Source organism: Oncorhynchus keta, chromosome 11, assembly GCF_023373465.1.
Source record: "Oncorhynchus keta strain PuntledgeMale-10-30-2019 chromosome 11, Oket_V2, whole genome shotgun sequence".
Lineage (NCBI taxonomy): Eukaryota > Metazoa > Chordata > Actinopteri > Salmoniformes > Salmonidae > Oncorhynchus > Oncorhynchus keta.
The window spans coordinates 33,989,351-34,015,355 of NC_068431.1; the positions used below are offsets into that span (position 1 = coordinate 33,989,351).

The window sequence follows — 26,005 nt, forward strand, 5'->3', positions numbered from 1 at the left end:
CTCTCCTCCAGAACAAGACCTGCTACGCCAGGAGCTCAACAACCGTTTCCTCGCCTCGCAGAGCTCCGACCGCGGGGCCTCCCTGGGCCCGCCCCCGTACCTGCGCACCGAGCACCACCAACACCAGCACCAGCACCAGCATCAGCACCAACACACGCACCAGCACACCCACCAGCACACCTTCACCCCCTTCTCCCACGCCATCATGCCTACCCCTGCACCCCCCATGGTGCGTACCCCAGCCAGAAATGTGAGGATAAGTAGAACACTACTCCTGGGAGGGCAGAGGGGGTTGGTGGTTTTGGACTGGAAGGGGAGGTGGACTGGGGGGTAAGGGGTGTGGATAATGATAATAATGTTTAATTATGGTTTATTTTATTAAGCATTTACAGCAAAAATCTCCAAAAAGGTGTTTGTTGTACATGCAGAAACAGTAGGGTGGAATGGATAGTGTTTTTGAATGTGAGTGTTTTAATACAGTATTGGTGATCCTATAAGGCAGTTCCAGTCTTGCTGGAGGGAAACAGGGGTTTTCTGTGGCGTGTCGCTCAATGATGACCCATCTGTTTCTGCGTTTTTTTACCACAGTGATACCTTTCTTCTCCCAAAAATGTTTTGTGTGTTTTCTCTGGCATATTTCAGGCACCCCAAACTGGAATGGAGCTATTTTTAAACTAGCAGTAAAATGCTGTTAGTTTGAGGCCACAGGCACTGTGTGGCTGTTCCTCTGAAACAGGCCAGCCCACTCTCTAACACATACACGCACGCACACACACACAGACACACCGTGGCCCCAGACAATGCACACACACACTCTCACATAGGCCTACTGTAACTACTGAGTATTTTACATTGCTCTGAAGATTTTCCTCAAAGGCGGAATGGCTAGCGCTCTGACAGCTAATGAGGACATAAAAGTGTTTTTACGGCCGCAGTGTTTAAACTTAACTGGGGGAAATGTTCTCCCTGGGTCCACATTAAACCACTTAAACCTCCCCAAATTAAACACAGAAATACAGAGAGCTGGATAGTTTATGAGCTCTTCAGTCACTCACAAAATGGGAGGGTGAAAAGCAGGGACTCTACAGGCGGAGGATAACGATGTGGCCAAATGGCTCCTCTGTCTTCTTGATTCACTAAATAGCCCAGTCTTTCACGTCGATAATTAAGCTTCTGTTGAGCTGCTGTGATATTCTTTCAGATGTACATTGTGTGACTCCTGAAATGTCCTAAAACGGGGACATTATGTAGTCACTCAACTGTCTCTGTTAGTCAGCACGTACAGTGCCTTGCAAAAGTATTCATCCCCCTTGGCGTTTTTCCTATTTTGTTACATTACAACCTGTAATTTAAATGTATTGTTATTTGGATTTAATGTAATGGACATACACAAAATAGTCCAAATTGGTGAAGTGAAATTAAAACATTTTATTGTTTCAAAAAAAATGTAAAAATGTAAATGGAAAAGTGGTGTGTGTATATGTATTCACCCCCTATGCTATGAAGCCCCTTAATAAGATCTGGTGCAACCAATTACCTTCAGAAGTAACATAATTAGTTAAATCATTTCCACCTGTGTTCAATCTAAGTGTCACATGATCTCAGTATATATACCCCTGTTCTGAAAGGCCCCAGAGTCTGCAACACCACTAAGCAAGGGACACCACCAAGCAAGCGGCACCATGAAGACCAAGGAGCTCTCCAAACAGGTCAGGGACAAAGTTGTGGAGAAGTACAGATCAGGGTTGGGTTCTAAAAAATAGCAGAAACTTTGAACATCCCACGGAGCACCAATAAATCCATTATTAAAAAATGGAAAGAATATGGCACCACAACAAACCTGCCAAGAGAGGGCCGTCCACCAAAACTCACGGACCAGGCAAGGAGGGCATTAAATCAGAGAGGCAACAAAGAGATCAAAGATAACCCTGAAGGAGCTGCAAAGCTCCACAGCAGAGATTGGAGTATCTGTCCATAGGACCACTTTAAGCCGTACACTCCACAGAGCTGGGCTTGGTGTTCGCCAAAAGGCAAGTGGGAGACTCCCCAAACACATGGAAGAAAGTACTCTGTTCAGATGAGACCATCAAGGAAAATGCTATGTCTGACGCAATCCCAACACCTTCCATCACCCTGAGAACATCATCCCGTGAGGCATGGTGGTGGCAGCATCATGCTGTGGGGATGTTTTTCATCAGCAGGGACTGGGAAACTGGTCAGAATTGAAGGAATGATGGATGGCGCTAAATGCAGGGACATTCTAGAGGGAAACCAGTTTCAGTCTTCCAGAGATTTGAGACTGGGATGGAGTTTCACCTTCCAGCAGGACAATGACCCTAAGCATACTGCTAAAGCAACACTCAAGTGGTTTAAGGGGAAACATTTAAATGTCTTGGAATGGCCTAGTCAAAGCCCAGACCTCAATCCAATTGAGAATCTGTGGTATGACTTAAAGATTGCTGTTCACTAGCAGAACCCATCCAACTTGAAGGAGCTGGAGCAGTTGAAGAATGGGCAAAAATCCCAGTGGCTAGATGTGTCAAGCTTATAGAGACATACCCCAAGAGACTTGCAGCTGTAATTGCTGCAAAAGGTGGCTCTGCAAAGTATTGACTTTGGGGGGGTGAATAGTTATGCACACTCAAGTTCTGTTTTTTTTGTCTTTTTTCTTGTTTGATTCACAAGAAGAAATATTTTGCATCTTCAAAGTGGTAGGCATGTTGTGTAAATCAAATTATACAAACCCCCCAAAAATCCATTTAAATACCAGATTGTAAGGCAACAAAATAGGAAAAATGCCAAAGGGGGTGAATAGTTTTGCAAGCCACTGTATCCTCTCTGTATCATCCTTGTTCTTAGTTCTGTTTATTTCATTCCTTCTACAGTTTGAAAAATTCCCAACAAAAGTTGACCCTTTCTACAGACACAGCGTGAGTTTCTCTATGTGTTTGTGGGGCAGTTTGTGCATTCTTCACCCATCCAGCCATGCTAGTCCATGTTGTAGCTGTGTGTGTATTTGTACAATAGCTCCCATGCCATCCCCCTCAGCTTCTGCTCTGAGAGAATACAGTGTCCTGTCTGTCCACAGATGAAGACTGGGCAGATGCTCTATCTATGTCTTACCCATCACAAATGTCTGTCTGCTAACACAACTGTCTGCTTGCTCATTCATTCACTACTGTGGAACCTGGCTGAAGCATTTCAACCCCCTTCCTATTCAAGTGAATAGAACAAATCAATTGAGTTCAGTGGCTCTATCAAGTGTGTGTGTGTGGTATGTGAGTGTGTGTGTGTGTGTGTGTGGTATGTGAGTGTGTGTGTGTGTGTGTGGTATGTGAGTGTGTGTGTGTGGTATGTGAGTGTGTGTGTGGTATGTGAGTGTGTGTGTGGTATGTGAGTGTGTGTGTGTGGTATGTGAGTGTGTGTGTGGTATGTGAGTGTGTGTGTGGTATGTGAGTGTGTGTGTGTGGTGTGAGTGTGTGTGTGTGGTATGTGAGTGTGTGTGTGTGGTATGTGAGTGTGTGTGTGGTATGTGAGTGTGTGTGTGGTATGTGAGTGTGTGTGTGTGGTATGTGAGTGTGTGTGTGTGGTATGTGATGTGTGTGTGTGTGTGTTAGTGTGTGGTATGTGAGTGTGTGTGTGGTATGTGAGTGTGTGTGTGGTATGTGAGTGTGTGTGTGGTATGTGAGTGTGTGTGTGGTATGTGAGTGTGTGTGTGGTATGTGAGTGTGTGTGTGTGGTATGTGAGTGTGGTATGTGAGTGTGTGTGTGGTATGTGAGTGTGTGTGTGGTATGTGAGTGTGTGTGTGTGGTATGTGAGTGTGTGCTGCTGTATGCTTTGTCTCTACCACTTAACCTCTGCCTTCATTTACTGCTCTGCTATTCAGATGCATTCACCTGTTTCCCACGTTGTGAATCAGAGTAGCAATTAAATGTTTGTCAGAGTTTGGTCTTAATTCATCTCACTGCTATCAGCACAGTTAGGCGGGCTAACCCCTATTTAAAATGAATTAATTCATCTGTCATCATGTCAACAGGTTGTGATTACATAGGAGTATTCTTTCTGGTGAGAGTTCCTTTTAACTGTCTACACTCACAGAGAAAGTCTATAGCAGTAAATGGGTTTTAGCGGCTAACAAGTAATTCATAGGTTATTAGTGTGTAATTTCAATGTTAGTGCTTAGTAAATACCTGGTGATTCCAGTAGTATAAACAAGTGTGACCATTTTAGTTTTGCTGAACACTTTGAGGCACTAAGATCAGTGACAGTTGTAGCTACCTGACTGACGGCGGTTTGGATGTTTACCCCTAGTGATGCTGGTGTTGTTCCCTCCACCCCGCCCACCCTGTACCCTGTCATGTCATCCTGGCCCCTCTCTCCTTCATCTCACTGTTCATACAGCTGCTGTCCTTCTCTGTCTGAACAACACAACACTCCACCCATCATCACTCCTCTCTCTGTTCCTTCTCTTCTTTTCTCAGCTGTTCCACTCCTACCCCCCGGGCGTGTCCGGCATTCCACCGGTGATCCCTCCAACCGGGCCCTTTGGCTCGCTGCAGGGGGCCTTCCAGCCCAAGGTAGGGCCACAGCCCAACACCACACACACACACACACACAGTTGGTGAACCTGATAAACACACCTTCAGTGTAGTGTGCTCTCTGAAGACCAACACACAGCTAAACATACAGTATGTTATCAGAATAGGGAGTGAACTTGAAAAACATGTGCATGTACACACTGAAGACAGAGACGATGCTCCCCATACCTCCTCTCACAATGAGCTCTCTCTGTGTTCTGCAGACTTCTAACCCACTGGATGTGGCCTCAAGACCTGGAGCAGTCCCACACACACTCTTACAGAAGGACCCCAGGGTAAGCACCCTAGCTGGACACACTCACACACTCAATAAGGAAGCCATGCATAGTTGCTAATTAGGAACGCCTGAATGACAGACATTAAAGTAACTGAGCCATCTCTCTCTCCTCTCCTCTAGCTAACGGATCCGTTTCGGCCCATTCTCAGGGTAAGAATGTTCATAGCTGTAGTTGTTTCTCCCCTAACTTCCTTCCCCTAATATGTTTATTGCAGTAAAATGTTGTTGTTTGCACAACCAAGTTAGTGAACAAGCTGGACAAAGATTAAACCTTGTCCTGGACAAATAAAAATGTCCCTAATGCGTATACAGTCCTTGAGAATCCTACATTTAAGGTTAACCATATCAGCTGGCTTTGTGTTTTGTGCAGAAACCAGGGAAGTGGTGTGCCATGCATGTCCATATGGCCTGGCAGATCTACCACCACCAACAGAAAGTCAAGGTGAGACCTCCCCTTTGCACTTCCTTCCACTCACAGACTATAGAGAAACACTGTCTAATGTGCTTCATTATAGTGTGGTTCTCTAAACCCCAATATTTTTTCATCTAAGACCCAGTCTAGTTGAGGTAGTAGTGTAATCCAGCTCCTCTCCTGGAGAGAGACAGTATATATATATATATATATATATATATATATATATAGAGAGAGAGAGAGACAGTAGAGAGAGGGAGAGAGAGAGACAGTATAGAGAGAGAGAGAGAGAGAGAGTAGAGAGACAGTATATATATATATATATATATATATATATAGTGTGTGTGTGTGGTAGATATATATATATAGAGAGAGAGAGAGAGACAGGAGAGAGAGAGAGAGAGTAGAGAGTATATATATATATATATGTTTGTCAGAGTTTGTCTTAATTCATCTCACTGTGCACAGTTAGAGGCTAACCCTATTTAAAATGAATTAATTCATATATATATATATATATAGAGAGAGAGAGACAGTAGAGGAGAGAGAGAGAGAGAGAGAGACAGTATATATATATATATATATATATATATATAGAGAGAGAGACAGGAGAGAGAGAGTATAGAGAGACAGTATATATATATATATATATATATATATGTAGAGAGAGAGACAGTAGAGAGAGAGAGAGAGAGAGAGAAGAGAGAGAGACAGAGAGAGAGAGAGAAGAGAGAGACAGTATAGAGAGAGAGAGAAGAGAGAGACAGTATAGAGAGAGAGAGAAGAGAGAGACAGTATAGAGAGAGAGAGACAGAGAGAGACAGTATAGAGAGAGAGAGAGACAGTATATAGAGAGAGAGACTTCCTTCCTAAGAGAGACAGTAAGAGAGAGAGACAGTAGAGAGAGATAGACATATAGAGAGAGAGAGAGAGAGACAGTTAACCATATAGAGAGAGAGACAGTATATATATATATAGTATAGAGAGAGAGACAGTATAGAGAGAGAGAGAGAGAGAGAGACAGTATATAAGAGAGAGACAGTATATATAGAGAGAAGAGAGAGACAGTAGAGAGAGAGAGAGAGAGACAGTATAGAGAGAGAGTATAGAGAGAGAGAGAGAGTAGAGAGAGACAGAGAGAGAGAGAGAGAGAGTATAGAGAGAGAGAGAGAGAGAGACAGTATAGAGAGACATATATAGAAGAGAGAGACAGTATAGAGAGAGAGAGAGAGAGACAGACAGACAGTATAGAGAGAGAGAAGACAGTATAGAGACAGTATAGAGAGAGAGAGACAGTATATAGAGAGAGAGAGAGACAGTATAGAGAGAGAGAGACAGTATAGAGAGAGAGAGAGAGAGAGAGACAGTATAGAGAGAGAGAGAGAGAGAGAGAGAGAGAGAGAGAGAGACAGTATAGAGAGAGAGAGAGAGAGAGACAGTATAGAGAGAGAGACAGTATAGAGAGAGAGAGAGACAGTATAGAGAGAGAGAGAGAGACAGTATAGAGAGACAGTATATAGAGAGAGAGAGAGAGAGAGAGAGAGAGAGACAGTATAGAGAGAGAGAGAGAGACAGTATAGAGAGAGAGAAGAGAGAGACAGTATAGAGAGAGAGAAGAGAGAGACAGTATAGAGAGAGAGAGAGAGAGAGAGACAGTATAGAGAGAGAGAGAGAGAGAGAGAGAGACAGAGAGAGAGAGACAGAGAGAGACAGTATAGAGAGAGAGAGAGAGAGACAGTATAGAGAGAGAGAGAGAGAGAGAGACAGTATAGAGAGAGAGACAGTATAGAGAGAGAGAGAGACAGTATAGAGAGAGAGAGAGACAGTATAGAGAGAGAGAGAGAGTCCCATAGAGAATCTTATAAGAGGACTGCCATCTTGTGTTACTTTCACTGATGTAGTGGAGGGTAAGTGTTTACAACCCTTTTGCAGAGAAATGCACTAAAAATATAGGGGGCGTTACGTTAATCACCGCTCAGCGTTTACCCACCTATTTTTTATTTCCTCTACATTACTGGGTACCTTCACGCCGTAGCCCACAAATAACCAACAAAACCCTTTTTACAGTTGGTATCCTTGCTGATCCTGCAGCGTTGGTGGTGTGTTTTTCATGTGCTGTTTCCTCCTGTCTGGCGTCTTCCAGCAGCAGATGCAGGTCGACCCGCACAAGCTGGACTTCGGGCTCAAGCCGGAGTTCCTGAGTCGACCCCCCGGCCCCAGCCTCTTTGGCGCGATGCACCACCACCACGACTTAGCACGTCCCGCCACACTCTTCTCAGCAGCAGGTGAGTGTGGGTTGGTTAGTGCCCTTTGTAGAAGATGATTGACACCATAGAAAGTAGCTTTTTAGAAGGGAAAAGCCCTTCAGACCAGGGCAATTTGACTGGAACACTCATTGGTCATTGTATTTCTGATTGACACACTACTTCCAGGACCTCTTCTCCAAAGGAGATCAATCCTTCTGGGCCCATAGAGAGGTCTATTTTTAACAGTGTCGAGGCACAGGTCACAGGTCTCCACCTGGGTTATAGATTACATGCTAAGATCAATGCTCTTACCTCTTAAAAGGAAAGAATAGTGTTTCTCAGTTTAAAATCCTTATGGAAGATGTGTTACATAAACTCTCTTTTCCATGTCAGGTTCTACACACCCGTCAGCCGGACCGTTCGGCCACCCGTCCCACCACCCCGGCAACTTCCTCACCCCTGCACCTCACTTAGGTAAGACACAGCACGCACAGCGCACCTAGTCACATCAAATGCACATCAATTGATCCTTGTCTCACTGAGGCTGTATGGAGAGCTAACAAGTACAGTATGTCTGTGTCAGAAGCTGGTTGACCCAGTACAGGAGCAATATAGATAATGTGCTAACTGTGTTCTCTCTCTCTCTCAGAGCCATTCAGTAGGCCTCCCTCGTTTGGAGGTCTCTCATCTCTCAGCACAGCAGCCTTCGGTGGGCTTGGAAACCCAGCACTAAGTGAGTTTCATTTCCATGACATCATGTATTTGACAACCAAACATTTGAGGATTTCCTGTTAGATTATAAAAATTAATGTTGCATGATGTTTTCATCAAATTCAAAACAGACTTGACTGACCGCCACACCAGCGAGATATGCTTTTAACTTGCGTTTTGGTATTTTCTTCTTTCCGTATGTTGAATCTCTAACAGCGCCTAACTCTGTGTTTGGCCATAAAGACAACCCCAATGCACAGCAGCACTTCAACAACAACCACGAGCCATGGAACCGGCTGCACCGCACACCACCCTCCTTCCCCACCCCTCCGCCTTGGCTCAAACCTGCCGACTCGGAGAGGAGCGCCTCAGTCAGCTCCCATGAGAGAGACAGAGACTCAGACAAGCGAGACACATCCTCCATCAACAAAGACGACAAGGAGAGGTAGGTGTAATGGAGGGGTTTTATCTGTAGCAGTCACACCAGCAGAATGTCAGAAGTTGTAAAGCTTTGTCATGGCTGAGACTATTTTATTTGAGAGTTTAATAGATGTCGATGTTTTAGGGGACTTGTGCCAACTCAATGTACCCTAAAATTAAACCACTGACAAACACTGAAATAGTGGTACAAATGTTACATTTCCTTCCCATTATTTTGTGTCCAACCAGGGAAGCCATGGAGAAGCGTCACCAGAGCCATCCGTCCCCAGTCCCCATTAACCCTATCAGCCAACTGGGTCACAGCCGTCCCCCAGAGCCTCAAAAGAACCACCTGCCCCCCAGTGAACCCCCCAGGGACAAGGACAAGCCCAAAGACCGAGACAGGGACCGGGAGCACCCCGACTCCTGGAAGCTCAACGGCACAGACGAGCACAAACTCAAAGAGAATCACCACAGCGACAAGGATACAACACCAATCATCCACGACGGGCGGGTGACTGAGGACAAGGCCAACGGTAGAGGAACGACCTCACCCTACATCCGCCAGACCAGCCTGGACCGGCCCAACGGGGGGCTGGGGAGGGGGGAGAGAGAGGCCCTGATGGAGAAGAAGGGAGAGCTGCCCTCTCTCTACGAGCACCACAAGAAGAACAACAACGAGGTGAAGGTAAAGGAGGAGAGGAAAGAGGAGCAGGACAGCCCTACGGACAGGGACAGACCCCCCTCTCACCCTCACCTCCACCCACACCTTCCCCAGGTGCCCCTCACGCCCAGCCTCCACACCCACCACCACCCCCCTTCCTCCATGGCAATGCCCATGGGCATGGCGGGCGTCCACCCAATGACCAGCATCAGTGGCCTGGAGAGGACTCGAATGGTGGCCCCCTTCTTGGGTATCAGCCCCATTCCGGGGGCAGAGAGGTTCCCCTACCCAGCCTTCCACTGGGACCCCATGAGGGACCCCTACAGGGGCCTAGACATCCACAGACGGGACCCTCTGGCCAGGGACCTGCTGCTGAGAAACGACCCCCTGCATCGGCTGGCCGGGCAGCGCCTCTACGAGGCAGAACGCTCCTACAGGGACCGAGAAGCTCATGACTTTAACCGCGACCACCACCACCCTCTAGCCCTGGAGCAGCGCCGGGAGCAGGAGGCCCGGGCACACTTAGAGGAGCGTGAGCGGTTGCACATGCTCAGAGAAGACTACGAGCACGGCCGCCTGCATGCCGCCATGCACCACCCGGCCCTGGACGGCCACCTGCCACACCACCATGCTGGCCTCATGGTCCCCGGATTACCCAGCATGCACTACCCCAGGGTCAGCCCTTCGGCCGCCGCTGCAGCTCACGCCGCCCACCAGAACGGTATCCTGAACAAAACCCCGCCCACAGCCTCCCTGAGTGCCCCGCCCCCCCTCATCCCCACGCTGGGTGCCAGGCCTGGCTCCCCCAGACGGACTACGCCCCTCACCACAGACATCAGAGACAGACCATCAGCACACAACCACAAAGACATAGAGGCACGGTGAGCAGAGTGGGGCGCAATCCTCACCCTGGATTGGAGGCAGACTACAGGCATACTCTGCCCTGTGCCTCACACCAAGCACTTAGCTTTGGGAACAGCAGACTGTACCATAGCTGTGAATAATATGTGGGGGAGAACACCCACAGATGATGTTTTTGTAAAAAAAAATTAAAAGTTGTGTGTGTGTGTGGGGGGTTGCTCCAGTTTGCTCCTGCTTTCTGTGTGTATTATTTCTCTTGTACAGAACGTGTCCTGGACTACCCTGAAGGTGTGTAGGGCAATGGAAACGGCCCCCTCACAAAGACGTTTTGGAATGTACAGGTACTTCAATGCATTGACAGGCAGCAAAGTGTGTAGATATGTGTACAGTCGACATGCTCACTCCTTAAGGAACAAATCATGGTACAAATATGCAAAAGGGTGTTTTGAAAGCTTTACTTTGAACAAATGTAAATAGAGGACTATTATTAATGAGGAGGAAGTTCAGAATGTGCTTTTTGCTGATTGGTTTTAGCTTGACGCAGCTGAAAAGGTTAACATTGTACCACCATGCCCCACATTCAACTATGCAACAAATGTCTTGGCTTCTACTCTGAAAGCCAGCCTGGTCACCATCCCAACGGACTCTGACAAAACTGTATTCTCTCCACAATCTAGATCTCACAAACCCACAGTACTCATAGAAAATGTTGTGCAAACGTTAAACAATTTTATTAAATATGATACAAAAGTGTGGTAACAATCCATACAATTCCCATTATAGAGCTATTCATTTTGCAGAGGAATTCCAATGCCTGAAGTCACAGTGGTTCCCAACTCGTTTCCCTTACTGTACCACCAAGTGAATTTTGCCCTTCCCGGAGTACCCCCTCGTGTGCATTTTACCAGTAAGCCTATGGTCTAAAGAGTCTTCACAAGTACCCCCTGGATAGGCCAAGTATCCCCAGAGGTCCTAGTATGTCTGGTTGGGAACCACTGACCTAACAGAGAAAGGTTGATAGAAAGTGAGAGAGATCACTTACTCCAACAACTCAACTCCTACCACCATTCTTGTTTTGGTAGAGAATACAGCACATTTACAAAAAGACCCCACATTTTCCCCTCTAAAGGAGTGTACAGTATGTGTTTGGAAATAAGTTGTTGGTCTAACAGTGTATTAAAGTGCTATCCTAAGCTGTTGTATCTACAAAAATAAAAAATAAAGACAAAAAAGCCAGTCTAAACTATGGACAGTTTGTTTCTAAAGAGCAGATATCTATTTTAGTAGTCCACTGAAGGTTTAGTTGTGCGCTTCAAAAACTCTGTGAGAGCCAGATGTTGTGCAGTGTTTTTTTAACCCACATTAAAAATGTCCACTGGAGCCGTAGTGGTTAGTCAATGCATATTGCAAAGAGATTGTAAACAAGAAAAACAATTTTGCTGTTTATCATGTATGTAAAAAAAAAAACTGTCTTTCTAGACGAGAAAAAAAACAAAACAAAACAAATGATGCGACTGACTCTTCAGCATGCTCCTCATTTAAACGTGTGTTATGTCAATTGTGCCATGTTATTAAAAAATGTGAACTAAAAATGTCTACTGGCTTTTTTATGACCATGAGAGGAAAACAATGGCGGTTCCCGGATATTACTAGACCAACTCATAAATCTACCTGTGCCGGGGCAGACGTCGGACTCAAGGGCATGATGCTTTGCATTTTTCAGGGGCAGGATTGGAGAGCACTGAAAATCCATCAATAATCCATCTCCATCACTCTAAATCAGCAATTACTCACAGTACTGTATGGCATTCACATTTCCTGAAGGGAATTACGACTTTCTGATAGATAACTATAGCCAATAATCTCTTATTCACTAATATGGTGGTGGCAGGTAGCCTAGCGATTAATAGCGTTGGTCCAGAAACCGAAAGGTCTTTGTTTCGGCTCCCCAAGCAGACTTGTGAATAATGGGTCGATGTGCCCTTGAGCAAGGCACTGAACCCTAGTTGCTCTGGATAAGAGCATGTACAAAAATATATTGACCTGTGATTGCCCAGTTGTTTTGATGACACCAGATTTGAGCTGTGAATTTCCACACTGTTATCATCACCCTCAACTCAAATGTGTTTTTTTCTCAGCAGAGGCGCTACCCGTTGTAAAGCCTCTATACAGGCCAAGATTCATTTAAATGTGCATGGTTGATAAGTAAGTATTATAGTGGTTGTTTTGGCGGTGTCGGGGTGGTCCACAAGCAACTTCCTGCGTTACCTTATCGCAGACACTGCCATTGGATGCAACGAAACCGCACCCGACTGTACAAAACGACAAATCTCATGCAGCTAACTGCGTAAGAAGTTTGTGCAATCACTTGAATGCATGATGTTCTATTGTCTACACCTCAATAAGACAGTTAGGCAATAACCCCCCTTCCACATCCAAATGAACATGAATTAGCCTGTCATTATTTCTATAATGGATTTAGCCAACACATTCTATCACCGTTTTGAAGGACAAACGCGGTTTGGATACTAAGTAAGTGTGGTTGGTGGCACACAAGAGCAGCCACTCACCAATTTGTCAGCGCACAATTACACCTCCAACACCGCCAAAACAACCAACGCGCGATCTGATTGAATCTAGGCCTAACTTTCAAAGGTAATTTCCATGGCTTGGCTGGTCTTGCAGTAGTGCTGCAGCCTCCAACACAGGTCTACATTGTCTGCATAGGTTTTTTGGTTACTACATGATTCCGTATGTTTTTTCATAGTTTTGATGTCTTCACTATTATTCAAAGAAAATTGCAAAAATCAAGAAAAACCCTTGAACGAATAGCTGTGTCCAAACTTTTGACTGGTACTATATGCATATATATTATTTGTTAAAGCAGCATGGAATGGGGGCAAATTGAGTTCAGTAAAGTTGACTACATTATGTATGGAGAACAGTTCAGACAATTCATTGAAAATGTGTATTCTCTTTCTTTGACACTAGATGGAAACAAAGTGTAATACAAACAAATTGGTCAAGACTGCAGACAGAGGGACAGGAAGGCAGAGCGCTCGCAGAACAGAACACTTCCTGTTGTGCTTATGTCCTTTCTCCTCATCTCTGGCACATAAACAGATTGAACCAGTCTCACACCTATTTGTTGAGGTGGAATTGTACAGGAATTGTACACCACCGTCTGGTCCTTCTGTAGCTCAGTTGGTAGAGCATGGCGCTTGTAACGCCAGGGTAGTGAGTTCAATCCCCGGGACCACCCATACGTAGAATGTATGCACACATGACTGTAAGTCGCTTTGGATAAAAGCGTCTGCTAAATGGCATATATTATTATTATATTATTATCCACATCCCTGCATTACCCAAGCCCTGTGTGTATTGTACACTAGAGAAAGACAGTGAGAGAGAGCGAGAGATAAATTATTCAAAGAGAAAAGATATGGAGACTGACATTTTACTATAGAGCGTTATCCTGGTCCACACACTTTCCTATGTACAGATTAAATATATACCCGATAAGTTAACCTAACAAAAAAATGATGTCTACCAAGGTTAAAGAAAATAGAACCTTCACCGCAACCAGAGAAAATCGTCATTCCCTCACAACCGGACCAACAACACCAATGGAAGCACATCTGTCCTTCATACCTCAGAGTATGTGCTTCATACCTCAGAGTATGTCCTTCATACCTCAGAGTATGGCCTTCATACCTCAGAGTATGGCCTTCATACCTCAGAGTATGTCCTTCATACCTCAGAGTATGGCCTTCATACCTCAGAGTATGTCCTTCATACCTCAGAGTATGTCCTTCATACCTCAGAGTATGGCCTTCATACCTCAGAGTATGTGCTTCACACCTCAGAGTATGGCCTTCATACCTCAGAGTATGTCCTTCATACCTCAGAGTATGTCCTTCATACCTCAGAGTATGTCCTTCAAAACTCAGAGTATGTCCTTCATACCTCAGAGTATGTCCTTCATACCTCAGAGTATGTCCTTCATACCTCAGAGTATGTCCTTCATACCTCAGAGTATGTCCTTCATACCTCAGAGTATGGCCTTCATACCTCAGAGTATGTGCCTTCACACCTCAGAGTATGGCCTTCATACCTCAGAGTATGTCCTTCATACCTCAGAGTATGTCCTTCATACCTCAGAGTATGTCCTTCAAAACTCAGAGTATGTCCTTCATACCTCAGAGTATGGTCCTTCATATGGCCTTCATACCTCAGAGTATGTCCTTCATACCTCAGAGTATGTCCTTCATACCTCAGAGTATGTCCTTCATACCTCAGAGTATGGCCTTCATACCTCAGAGTATGTCCTTCATACCTCAGAGTATGTGCTTCAAAACTCAGACTCCTGAGTCATTCAAGAACCCACAATAAACCAGTTAGTGCACGAGTCGCCATCGTCAAAACCGATGGACTACCAGAGAGAACCCTAGTTTAATATCCAAATCCTGATTCAACCCTAACCCTAGCCAAAACCCCCATCTTAACCCTAGCTTCACGTCCACACCCCGGTTCAGCCCTAACCCTAGCCAAAACCCTAATCCTAACCCTTAACTTCATGTCCACACCCCGGTTCAACCCTAACCAAAACCCTAATCCTAACCCTTAACTTCATGTCCACACCCCGGTTCAACCCTAACCAAAACCCTAATCCTAACCCTTAACTTCATGTCCACACCCCGGTTCAACCCTAACCCTAGCCAAAACCCTAATCCTAACTTCATGTCCACACCACGGTTCAACCCTAACCCTTGCCAAAACCCTAATACTAACCCTAACCCTAACTTCATGTCCACACCCCGGTTCAACCCTAACCCTAGCCAAAACCCTAATACTAACCCTAACCCTAACTTCATGTCCACACCCCGGTTCAACCCTAACCCTAGCCAAAACCCTAATACTAACCCTAACCCTAACTTCATGTCCACACCCCGGTTCAACCCTAACCCTAGACTGGTAGTACACCAGTAGAGCTAGTAAGTCATTTGTGGGCAGGCCTTGTGATACGCTTCCCTATAGTTGGAGGGAATAACAAACTCCTAGGGAAGCTTATCACAGGGATATTCTGGGGCAGGGGAGGATCCCAGAAAAAAACTTCTTAAGAGCCTAAAAACTTAGATTTAAAATGTGCTACCCCTCTACCCATCGGATGCATAATTTATAGCAGATTACTTTTGTCCCTTTCCTAGGCTTGTGTTGCTTCCTCCACAACAATCCTTATACAATGCTCAGACTGGCCATAACAGCAACAATACATTTTTAGAAAAGGCGATTTGGTGGGAATAGACAGAATATTTCCTCAAACAATCCTAATCACATCCAAACAAACATACACTGCTCAAAAAAATAAAGGGAACAATTAAATAACACAATGTAACTCCAAGTCAATCACACTTCTGTGAAATCAAACTGTCCACTTAGGAAGCAACACTGATTGACAATACATTTCACATGCTGTTGTGCAAATGGAATAGACAACAGGTGGAAATTATAGGCACCCCCAATAAAGGAGTGGTTCTGCAGGTGGGGACCACAGACCACTTCTCAGTTTCTATGCTTCCCGGCTGATGTTTTGGCCACTTTTGAATGCTGGCGGTGCTTTCACTCTAGTGGTAGCATGAGACGGAGTCTACAACCCACACAAGTGGCTCAGGTAGTGCAGCTCATCCAGGATGGCACATCAATGCGAGTTGTGGCAAGAAGGTTTGCTGTGTCTGTCAGCGTAGTGTCCAGAGCATGGAGGCGCTACCAGGAGACAGGCCAGTACATCAGGAGACGTGGAAGAGGCCGTAGGAGGGCAACAACCCAGCAGCAGGACCGCTACCTCCTCCTTTGTGCAAGGAGGAGCAGGAGGAGCACTGCCAGAGCCCTGCAAAATGACCTCCAGCAGGCCACAAATGTGCATGTGTCTGCTCAAACGGTCAGAAACAGACTCCATGAGGGTGGTATGAGGGCCCGCCGTCCACAGGTGGGGGTTGTGCTTACAGCCCAACGCCGTGCAGGACGTTTTTAATTTGCCAGAGAACACCGAGATTGGCAAATTCGCCACTGACGCCCTGTGCTCTTCACAGATGAAAGCAGGTTCACACTGAGCACATGTGACAGACGTAACAGAGTCTGGAGACGCCGTGGAGAAAGTTCTGCTGCCTGCAACATCCTCCAGCATGACCGGTTTGGCGGTGGGTCAGTCATGGTGTGGGGTGGCATTTCTTTGGGGGGCCACCTCGCCAGAGGTAGCCTGACTGCCATTAGGTACCGAGATGAGATCCTCAGACCCCTTGTGAGACCATATGCTGGTGCGGTTGGCCCTGGGTTCCTCCTAATTCAAGACAATTCTAGAACTCATGTGGCTGGAGTGTGTCAGCAGTTCCTGCAAGAGGAAGGCATTGATGCTATGGACTGGCCCGCCCGTTCCCCAGACCCGAATCCAATTGAGCACATCTGGGACATCATGTCTCGCTCCATCCACCAACGCCACGTTGCACCACAGACTGTCCAGGAGTTGGCAGATGCTTTAGTCCAGGTCTGGGAGGAGATCCCTCAGGAGACCATCCGCCACCTCATCACGAGCATGCCCAGGCGTTGTAGGGAGGTCATACAGGCACGTGGAGGCCACACACACTACTGAGCCTCATTTTGACTTGTTTTAATAAGGACATTACATCAAAGTTGGATCAGCCTGTAGTGTGGTTTTTCACTTTAATTTTGAGTGTGGGTTGATAAATTTGATTTCCATTGATAATTTGTGTGTGATTTTGTTGTCAGCACATTCAACTATGTAAAGAAAATAATATTTCATTCATTCAGATCTAGGATGTGTTATTTTAGTGTTCCCTTTACTTTTTTGAGCAGTGTACTTCCCTTCTCATAAATGGGACATTTTCACTGGCAGTCTCCATGGTAATGTTCACCTGATGTTTGTTCACCCCTCAGAGAAGTGAGCTAAAAACAGAACGCTGTCATTCATCTGAGCTCTGCTGGAGCTCCAGCTATTCAAATGAGTGATGCTAGGAATCGCAGCAGAAAAAAAACTTTAATTTCGTACAGAGTTCTTAAATCATTAGTGAGAGGAGAGGCATGGGGTTGTGTGCATTTATACTTCAATATGCATAGCATAGATTGTAAGATAATATTCAATCAAACATGCATTTCAGTGTTCGCACAATAGCATATAACATACTTTTCCCCTATAGGAACTGTAGTCAACCTACCTTGTTGCTATAGGTCCTATTTTCAAATATAAATCACAGAAGTGTTACTTTATACCAAACTCACTTCACACTACAACTAAATACCTCCAGTTTTCAGAACTAAGGCATGGACAAATGGCCATGTGTCTGTGAAAAGTTGTTGAGCAAACAAACACTGCATAAACATTGCTGGGGGAGGTTCAGTTGGAATCTGACCCAAAGTTTAAAACAATAGGGATTCATTTGTATTATTGCCTGAAACATATCAAACATAAGGTACCAGGGGGAGATATTGTTCCTGTAATTCCATGTCCCCTTAATTTACACATACCCCACAAGGTATGAACACAGTACTGGAAGTGATTTCTAGTTTGAACCTAAATTATCCTGATACCTAACATATCCAGCTGATGGTCAAATGTGCACAGATCTGCTAGTATTTCCATTCAGCCACCCGGCTGCGTTTACGCATTCTCTTTTGACCAATCACATCAGATCTTTTGAAATGAGATCTTTTCAGAAATTGAATTGGGCTGCCTGTCTAAACACATTCCTGATTCTCTGCAGGCCTACAAGGTCATCAGAAAGACTGCTACATTGTTATGTTCTACTGGAAGACATTTTGGAAATAACAGACCACACGGTAGAGGAATAGCTCAAAACCAATTGGCGTACAACAACAACATTTATTACTGTGGTAGACTTGCAGGTCTTGAAATGACATTCCTGTTTGAGGAATTAACTTAGCTGCAGTAGTTGGTCGTTATAAACTCAGCAAAAAAAGAAATGGCCCTGTTGTTAAGACACCAACAGCTTACAGACAGTAGTCTGGTTGAATCTTACATTCATACAAATGTTAAGTTCGCTGAAAATAAACTCAGTTGGAGGTGAAAGGACGTTTCTTTTTTAGCTGAGTTTACAACTAGCCAATACTAAGCAGATAGACTCATTTCATCATTGACGAGATGAGGGGCTTTAATGATTTATCGTTGCCAGGCACATTCATTTGTACGACACCTCTCATCAGCCGTGCCAAGCAAACAATTCTTTATTCATGAAGTTGGAGAAAGTGGTCATGTAAAAACAGGTAGAGGGGGAAAACGTGTCTAGTTTTTGCAAAAATGTATATTTTCTTACCTGTTATGAGTTCCTCAAAAGGTTAATGAATAGCAGAGCCTTTTTCTACAAGGTGGAACACTAACTTGTGCATATTGTGACAGCTTGCATGTCAACTGTGTGTGTGACTGTAATTCCGAAGTAGGAATTAGCATTTTGGTCTCAGAGACAATTATTTTCCATCTGTGAAAACAATTATTAAGATACTTGTTTTTCTATCTACTGTTTATAGCATGTACAGGGGTGATTCCAGACCAGATAATAACTTTTTCACACAAAACACAGAGGCAGGTAAATCATTAGTGTACTGGTTATTGGGTGCAGATGCTAGATTCCACTCATCAAAACAATTAGATTAAATCAGAACTAGGGGAGGTGATTTATCTTCTTTTCAAGTCTGGCTAACCTACCTACTATATAGAGATGTATGATCTTAATTTGATCACTCTGTTGTTGCTGAGAATGTTCCTGTGCTGCAGGAAATGCATTGCAAATTCACCAAAAACCCACACTAACACACATATTACTAACATTATTGGACTTTTCATGTAGCCTAATTTTGGCCATCTTATAGACTAACCACCGATCAAGCAACATTATGGACACATTCAAACCCTGTTGGTGCAGGATTATTTAACGGCAACAATACTGGTCAAATTAAAATCCTACATCTGTATTTTTCTTTTTGTCACAGCTTTCCTAATCCTTTATCCTTGAAATAGGGTTGTGACGTGGATGTGTGTACATGGGTTGGCCTCTAACACCACTTGGGTTCAATTACCTATGTATGCCTGGCAAATAAATAAGACACAGATTCCTGACAGGTTTCCACAGGATTATTTGTATACAGTGCAGATTCCTTCAGAGTGACTCTTCCTTTAAGCACTTCACCCCATCCAATTCTCTGTCTGTCAGATCTAATGGTCTAGTGCCCCACAGTCTCATCTCTCTGATCATGTCTACTCTCTGACCCCTCTCTGTCCCCTGGACCCACTGGTTCCTACATGAAAACTATTTATACAATCTTTCTCCTGAGGTCAGCAAAATCACCCAGGAAAACCAACCTCCCATCACCCTTCATATTGCAGCCCGATCGAACAAACTTAGAGTAGACATGATGGGTAGGCCTGCGGGACCAGAGAGGTCTCAATCTGTGGTGCTGGACAGCAGTACGTGTGCGGCATGGAGAGGGAAGGAAAGACAGGGCACTCTAATTGCCTGGTTTGAAATAGCCTGGGGTGGGCTGCTGTCATATCCAGGGGGCCTTGGAGGGAGAGGGATGGCCCCATACGAATCCATCACCACCCTGACCTGCGACCCATACTGTGGCGCCTCAGGGTGATGATACTACACAGTGTATAGACACACATGGACAAGCCCACATGCATGCATACACACACACGCATGTACAAACCCAGATTTATCACTGACATCACCATGGTAATAACAGATATGAATCCAATCTCAATGAGGAAAAAGTAAACGCATCACATTACGTCGCCAAGGATGTTTTTTTTGTCCCATCGCCATCGTACCCTCCTGATTACATGTTGTTGGAGGTTGATCACTTGTAATGGAGTCGAGCAGAGGTGCAGATTAAGAGCACAAATCACTATGTAAAAGACTACAATAGTAAGTGCACTGTCTGGCAGGGTTCAGGAAACCTGGATTCAAAGAGGATTTGATTTCTTTCAAATACTTTATCTGAGTTTGAATGACCTTGCCTGGGCACAATGGCAGAAATGAAATAGATGCCAAAAGAACAAACCCACCCAGCTTGGCCAGACAGGCTCAGTAAATTAAAAACGAAGAAAACAAATACTATTTTAACCCAGCAGGTCTGGTGTCTGGGTCTGTGATCTGCAGGGTGAGTAGCCAGCCAGGGCTAATTTGAGTTTCCAGTTTGTGAGAGGCTGAGCTGCTGTGGAATCTATTACAGACTACAAAGGGAAGCACAGCCTCGAGCTGCCCAGTGACACGAGCCTACCAGACGAGCTAAATTAGTTCTATGCTTGCTTCGAGGCAAATAACACTGAAACATGCATGAGAGCATCAGCTGTTCCGGACAACTGTGTGATCACGCTCTCCTTAGCCGATGTAAGACCTTTAAACAGGTAACATTCACAAGGCCGCAGGGCCAGACGGATTACCAGGACGTGTACTCTGAGCATGCGCTGACCAACAGGCAAGTGTCTACACTGACATTTTCAACCTGTCCCTGACGGCGTGTGTGATACCAAAATGTTTCAAGCAGAACACCAGTCCCTGTGACCAAGAACACTAAGGTAACCTTCCTAAATGACTACAGACCCATAGCACTCACGTCTATAGCCAATGAAGTGCTTTGAAAAGCTGGTCATCAACACCATTATCCCAGAAACACTAGACCCACTCCATTTCACATACCGCCACAACAGATCCACAGATGATCCAATCTCTATTGCACTCCACACTGTCCTTTCCCATCTGGACAAAAGGAACACCTATGTGAGAATGCTATTCATTGACGACAGCTCAGCGTTCAACAGCATAGTGCCCCCAAAGCTCATCACTAAGCTAAGGATCCTGGGACTACACACCTCTCTCTGCAACTGGATCCTGGAATTCCTGACGGGCCGTCCCCAGGTGGTCCTTCTGTAGCTCAGTTGGTAGAGCATGGCGCTTGTAACGCCAGGGTAGTGGGTTCGATCCCCGGGACCACCCATACGTAGAATGTATGCACACATGACTGTAAGTCGCTTTGGATAAAAGCGTCTGCTAAATGGCATATATTATTATTATTATTATTGGTAAGGGTAGGTAACAACGCATCCCCCACACTGATCCTCAACACGGGGGGCCCCTCAGGGGTGTGTGCTTAGTCCACTCCTGTACTCCCTGTTCACTCATGACTGCATGGCCAGGAACGACTCCAACACCATCATTAAGTTTACCGATGACAACAGTGGTAGGCCTGATCACTGACAACGATGAGACAGCCTATAGGGAGGAGGTCAGAGACCTGGCCGTGTGGTGCCAGGACAACAACCTCTCCCTCAATGTGATTGAGACAAATGAGATGATTGTGGACTACAGGAAAAGGAGGACTGAGCACGTCCCCATTCTCATCGACGGGGCTGTAGTGGAGCAGGTTGAGAACGTCAAGTTCCTTGTTGTCCACATCACTAACAAACTATCATGGTTCAAACACACCAAGACGGTCGTGAAGAGGGCACGACAAAGCCTATTCCCCCTCAGGAGACTGAAAAGATATGGCATGGGTCCTCAGATCCGCAAAAAAAGTTATACAACTGCACCATCGAGAGCATCCTGCCTGGTAGCATCACTACCTGGTATGGCAACTGCTCGGCCTCTGACGGCAAGGCACTACAGAGGGTAGAGCGTACGGCCCAGTACATCCCTGGGGCCAAGCTTCCTGCCATCCAGGAGCTCTATACCAGGCGGTGTAAGAGGAAAGCCTTCAAAATTATCAAAGACTCCAGAGCCACCCTAGTCATACTGTTCTCTCTGCTACCGCACGGCAAGTGGTACCGGAGCGCCAAGTCTAGGTCCAAAAGGCTTCTTAAAGCTTCTTCCCCTCCTCTTTTACGCTGCTGCTACTCTGGTTATTTTCTATGCATAGTCACTCTAACTCTACCTACATGTACATATTACCTCAATTATTCGGTGCCCCCGCACATTGACTCCGTACCGGTACCCCCTCTATATAGCCTCGCTATTGTTTTTTTACTGCTGCTCTTTAATTATTTTTTACTTAGATTTTTTAGTTATCTATTTTTTACTTAACACTTATTTTTCTTAAAACTGCATTGTTGGTTAAGGGCTTGTAAGTAAGCATTTCACTGTAAGGTCTACCTGTTGTATTCAAACATTTGATTTGATGTAGATGTACAGATAGCAGCCTTGTCTCACTGACAGGAGATCAGAGAGTGTGCTCTCTCCCTGCATGTCTGCTGTGATCCACACCGCTGAGAGGATATTAAAACCAGCTCACCCCCCTCACTTCCCAGCCTGTCAGCCGCTGACCTCTCCTCGCTGCATTCTTAAATACTCTTTTCCTCTTCACCACCATATGGAACAGAACTGAAGATCAGCTCTCTGAATATAATTCCCCTCACGCAATGCATTCTGCATTCCTGTGGTATGTAACAAAGTGTTGCTGGCTGGCTGGCTCTCGTGATTATGACCTTGGGGGGGGATAACATCTTACTCACCCATTAACATAGTCCTGCATACACTAACTACAGGAAACAACTGTAAAAGCAGCCTGGGTGCCATTTTTACGTCACATATATGTCACTAAAATGTCTCGTCACCACAGGTGATGTCAGAGGTGACAGTGTATGAGCTTCAGGGTCAGCTAATAACACATGACCCTTGACCTAGCTAAACTAGATGATCCTAGTAGACAAATGAGAGTAGGGTGGGGGTGCTCTCCCACTGGGATTACGAGATGAAATAGGAATGACTGGGAAAAGGGATGATATGCCTAAAGAGAGTTCAGCAGGGACATCACCTCCACCTCAGAATCCTTTACGGTCAGTCTGGCATTCTAAATGAAATATGTTGGGAGTGGGTGGTGTGGTACACTCCCTCATTCTACCACAGTGACTGTCTGTGCTAAAATATAAGGTTTTCTACAGACATTACAAAGTGTAGAATAGTTTCTCCCTCATTACTGTTGCTAAGAACAGCACCGTTTTGCTGTGGCAGCAGGAGAGGCAGCAAAACGTTAGAGGAGAGTAGGTTTGATTATACCAATGCTTTTAGACGGTCCTTTTCTTAGGAGGGAACATATTACGCTTACAAGATAAATCATCCAGCTACGCAGCCGGCTTAGACTGTGTACAAACAGATAACGTTGCCAAGGAAACCCTCTTGAAAAACCAATAAGCACTCTCCCTCTCTTACCCCCCTAAGCCCACCCCCAATCTGTGCAAACAAATAATAACTTGAGCAGGCAAATGGAAGGGATCTGGAGAGGTAGGCTGCACAATTCCCCAGGTGCTTAACAAATTCTAGTCCTTTCCCTCTGTGTGAGGTAGAATTTGTCACATATTGAGAATGGAACCAGAAAATACATTTCAATAAAATATATTAAAGACAGAATGGGACGAGGGAATGCATTATTAATTGTACATTAATTCAATGAGAATAGAATGGCACAAGCTACATAACCCAATAAGTCCAATCCATATGCAATATAGGAGAATGTATTTTTACAGCCGTCAAAAGTGTCATTATCATGCCAGTAGACACATCCATAGGGACTATTATGATGATGACTGTGATAATTGAAGGGCAGCTAAACAAAACCAGTGCATAGCCCAATTGTGTGTGTGTGCATCCGTGCCTGTGATTTTTAACATTTGCTTTAACCTTATTTTATCAGGTAAGTTGACTGAGAACACATTCTCATTTACAGTAACGACCTGGGGAATAGTTACAGGGCAGAGGCAGGGCGATGGATGTGCCAAATGTAAGCTGGGGATGATTAGGTGACCGTGATTGTACTGTATGAGGGCCAGATTGGGAATTTAGCCAGGACACCGGGGTTAACACCCCTACTCTTACTATAAGTGCCATGGGATCTTTAATGACCTCAGAGAGTCAGGACACCCGTTTAACTTCCCATGCGAAAGATGGCAACTTATACAGGGCAATGTCCCCAATCACTGCCCTGGGGCATTGGGATATTCTTGATCAGAGGAAAGGTTGCCTCCTACTGAACCTCCAACACCACTTCCAGCAGCATCTGGTCTCCCATCCAGGACCAACCCTGCTTAGCTTCAGAAGCAAGCCAGCAGTGGGATGCTGGGTGGTATGCTGCTGGTGATTAGCGAGACAATTATTAGGGTCCATGATTGATTTCAACACTGACCCCAGATCAATGCTCTGGGGTCCTATCCATTATCAGACACCCAATTATAGCTATGGACATTCTGCTTCACAGCTAAGTGCTCTACTGTAGTTGGTTTATTGGCCACCAGTCAAACACTCTGCCTGGCTGCCAAGACAGACAACAGACACTCAGAGCTATTGGAAAATCATCAGCTATTGATCCAGTCATCCACAGATCACGAGCAAGAGGGCACAAACAAAGTCTGTACACACCAACTCAGTGGCCTTGAGGTTAGTGTAAGCCCTGATATTGGAAGGTTTGTAGTTCGATCCCTGGCCGAATCATACCTAAGACTTAAAAATGGGACCCAACGCGTAACCCCCCAGTCATTTTGTAGATACTTCTGGAAAAGATGGACCTTATATCCAAACCTCGTCATAGTTAGGATAACATTAGTGAGATGTGCAATGACATTTCCTTAACCCATAAGAGTCTAAGTCCAGCCTAAGCCGGGGGGGTTCTACTAAGCTATATCGAATTGTTAAGGTCAAACCAAGGATCTGATTTTGAATTGTAAGACCCTTTTAAGTATCTACTTGTAGACTTGTTTACGTGATGCTGCGCGATTTGTTGCTAACCTTACTTTGCTACCTGCCAACTTTACGGTTTTTACTTTTTAATTACCGTTTTATTTATATATATTTTTTTTTCCCCTCGCTCGACTTTTTAATCCCGGACGCTTTATCCGAACGTGGTTCGTCAGGTCCTCCACCAGCCGAAGCTAAGTAGTAACATTAACATTATGCCTTCTAATTGCAGTCGCTGTACTCATAATAGTATATAGGAGATTGATCGCCTTATGGCGAGGATAGCCGTGCTGCAAGCCCAGCTTCAGACGCAATCGTTAGGCAAGGGTAAGTTAAGTATAGGAAAGGATGAACCCGCGTCTGTGCCACCAATAAGTACAGATAGTAGTATAAATCCCCTCACACAGTCCCCGCAGCCGGAAACTTTTCTCATGGCTTCTGGAGGGAAATGCTGTAGGAATGTTCAACCGGTGCCGCTCATTCAGCCGACAGAAACTTCCAACCGGTGCTTCCCATTAAGCAACGGGTCGGAGTTAGAGGCCGAGCCTTCTCTGGTCTTTCCTTCTCCCGTTACGGGGTCTGAGACGCCGAAAACTCCCACCAGCTCTGACAAATTGAAAACCCTAGTCATTGGCGTAGTATTAGACTTAGAATGAATCACACACTGTTTCAAATCAAATCAAAATGTATTTGTCACGTGCGCCAAATACAACAGGTGTAGGTAGACCTTACAGTGAAATGCTTACTTACAGGCTCTAACCAATAGTGCAAAAAGGTATTAGGTGAACAATAGTTAAGTAAAGAAATAAAACAACAGTAAAAAGACAGGCTATATACAGTAGCGAGGCTATAAAAGTAGCGAGGCTACATACAGACACCGGTTTGTCAGGCTGATTGAGGTAGTATGTACATGTAGATATGGTTAAAGTGACTATGCATAAATGATGAACAGAGAGTAGCAGTAGTGTAAAAGAGGGGTTGGCGGGACACAATGCAGATAGCCCGGTTAGCCAATGTGCGGGAGCACTGGTTGGTCGGCCCAATTGAGGTAGTATGTACATG

General features: G+C 45.1%; 1 protein-coding gene across 13 annotated transcripts in view; it reads left to right on the forward strand.

Annotated features, from left to right (window-relative positions):
* LOC118390087 (autism susceptibility gene 2 protein-like) overlaps positions 1-10,399 on the forward strand; it is a 475,976-nt gene extending 465,577 nt beyond the window's left edge. For 4 of the 13 annotated variants that reach the window (XM_035780291.2, XM_035780292.2, XM_052457022.1 and 1 more), the window contains 11 exons: positions 12-250; positions 2,886-2,930; positions 4,483-4,578; positions 4,803-4,874; positions 4,997-5,026; positions 5,247-5,318; positions 7,432-7,573; positions 7,928-8,008; positions 8,184-8,267; positions 8,450-8,690; positions 8,915-10,399. In XM_035780291.2, coding sequence (XP_035636184.1) covers positions 12-250; positions 2,886-2,930; positions 4,483-4,578; positions 4,803-4,874; positions 4,997-5,026; positions 5,247-5,318; positions 7,432-7,573; positions 7,928-8,008; positions 8,184-8,267; positions 8,450-8,690; positions 8,915-10,214 — 2,402 coding nt within the window. In that variant the 3' untranslated portion in view covers positions 10,215-10,399. The remainder of the gene's footprint in view (positions 1-11; positions 251-2,885; positions 2,931-4,482; positions 4,579-4,802; positions 4,875-4,996; positions 5,027-5,246; positions 5,319-7,431; positions 7,574-7,927; positions 8,009-8,183; positions 8,268-8,449; positions 8,691-8,914) is intronic. The other 9 variants (XM_035780294.2, XM_035780295.2, XM_035780296.2 and 6 more) reach the window with 7 other exon arrangements.
* Positions 10,400-26,005: the final 15,606 nt, after the last annotated feature.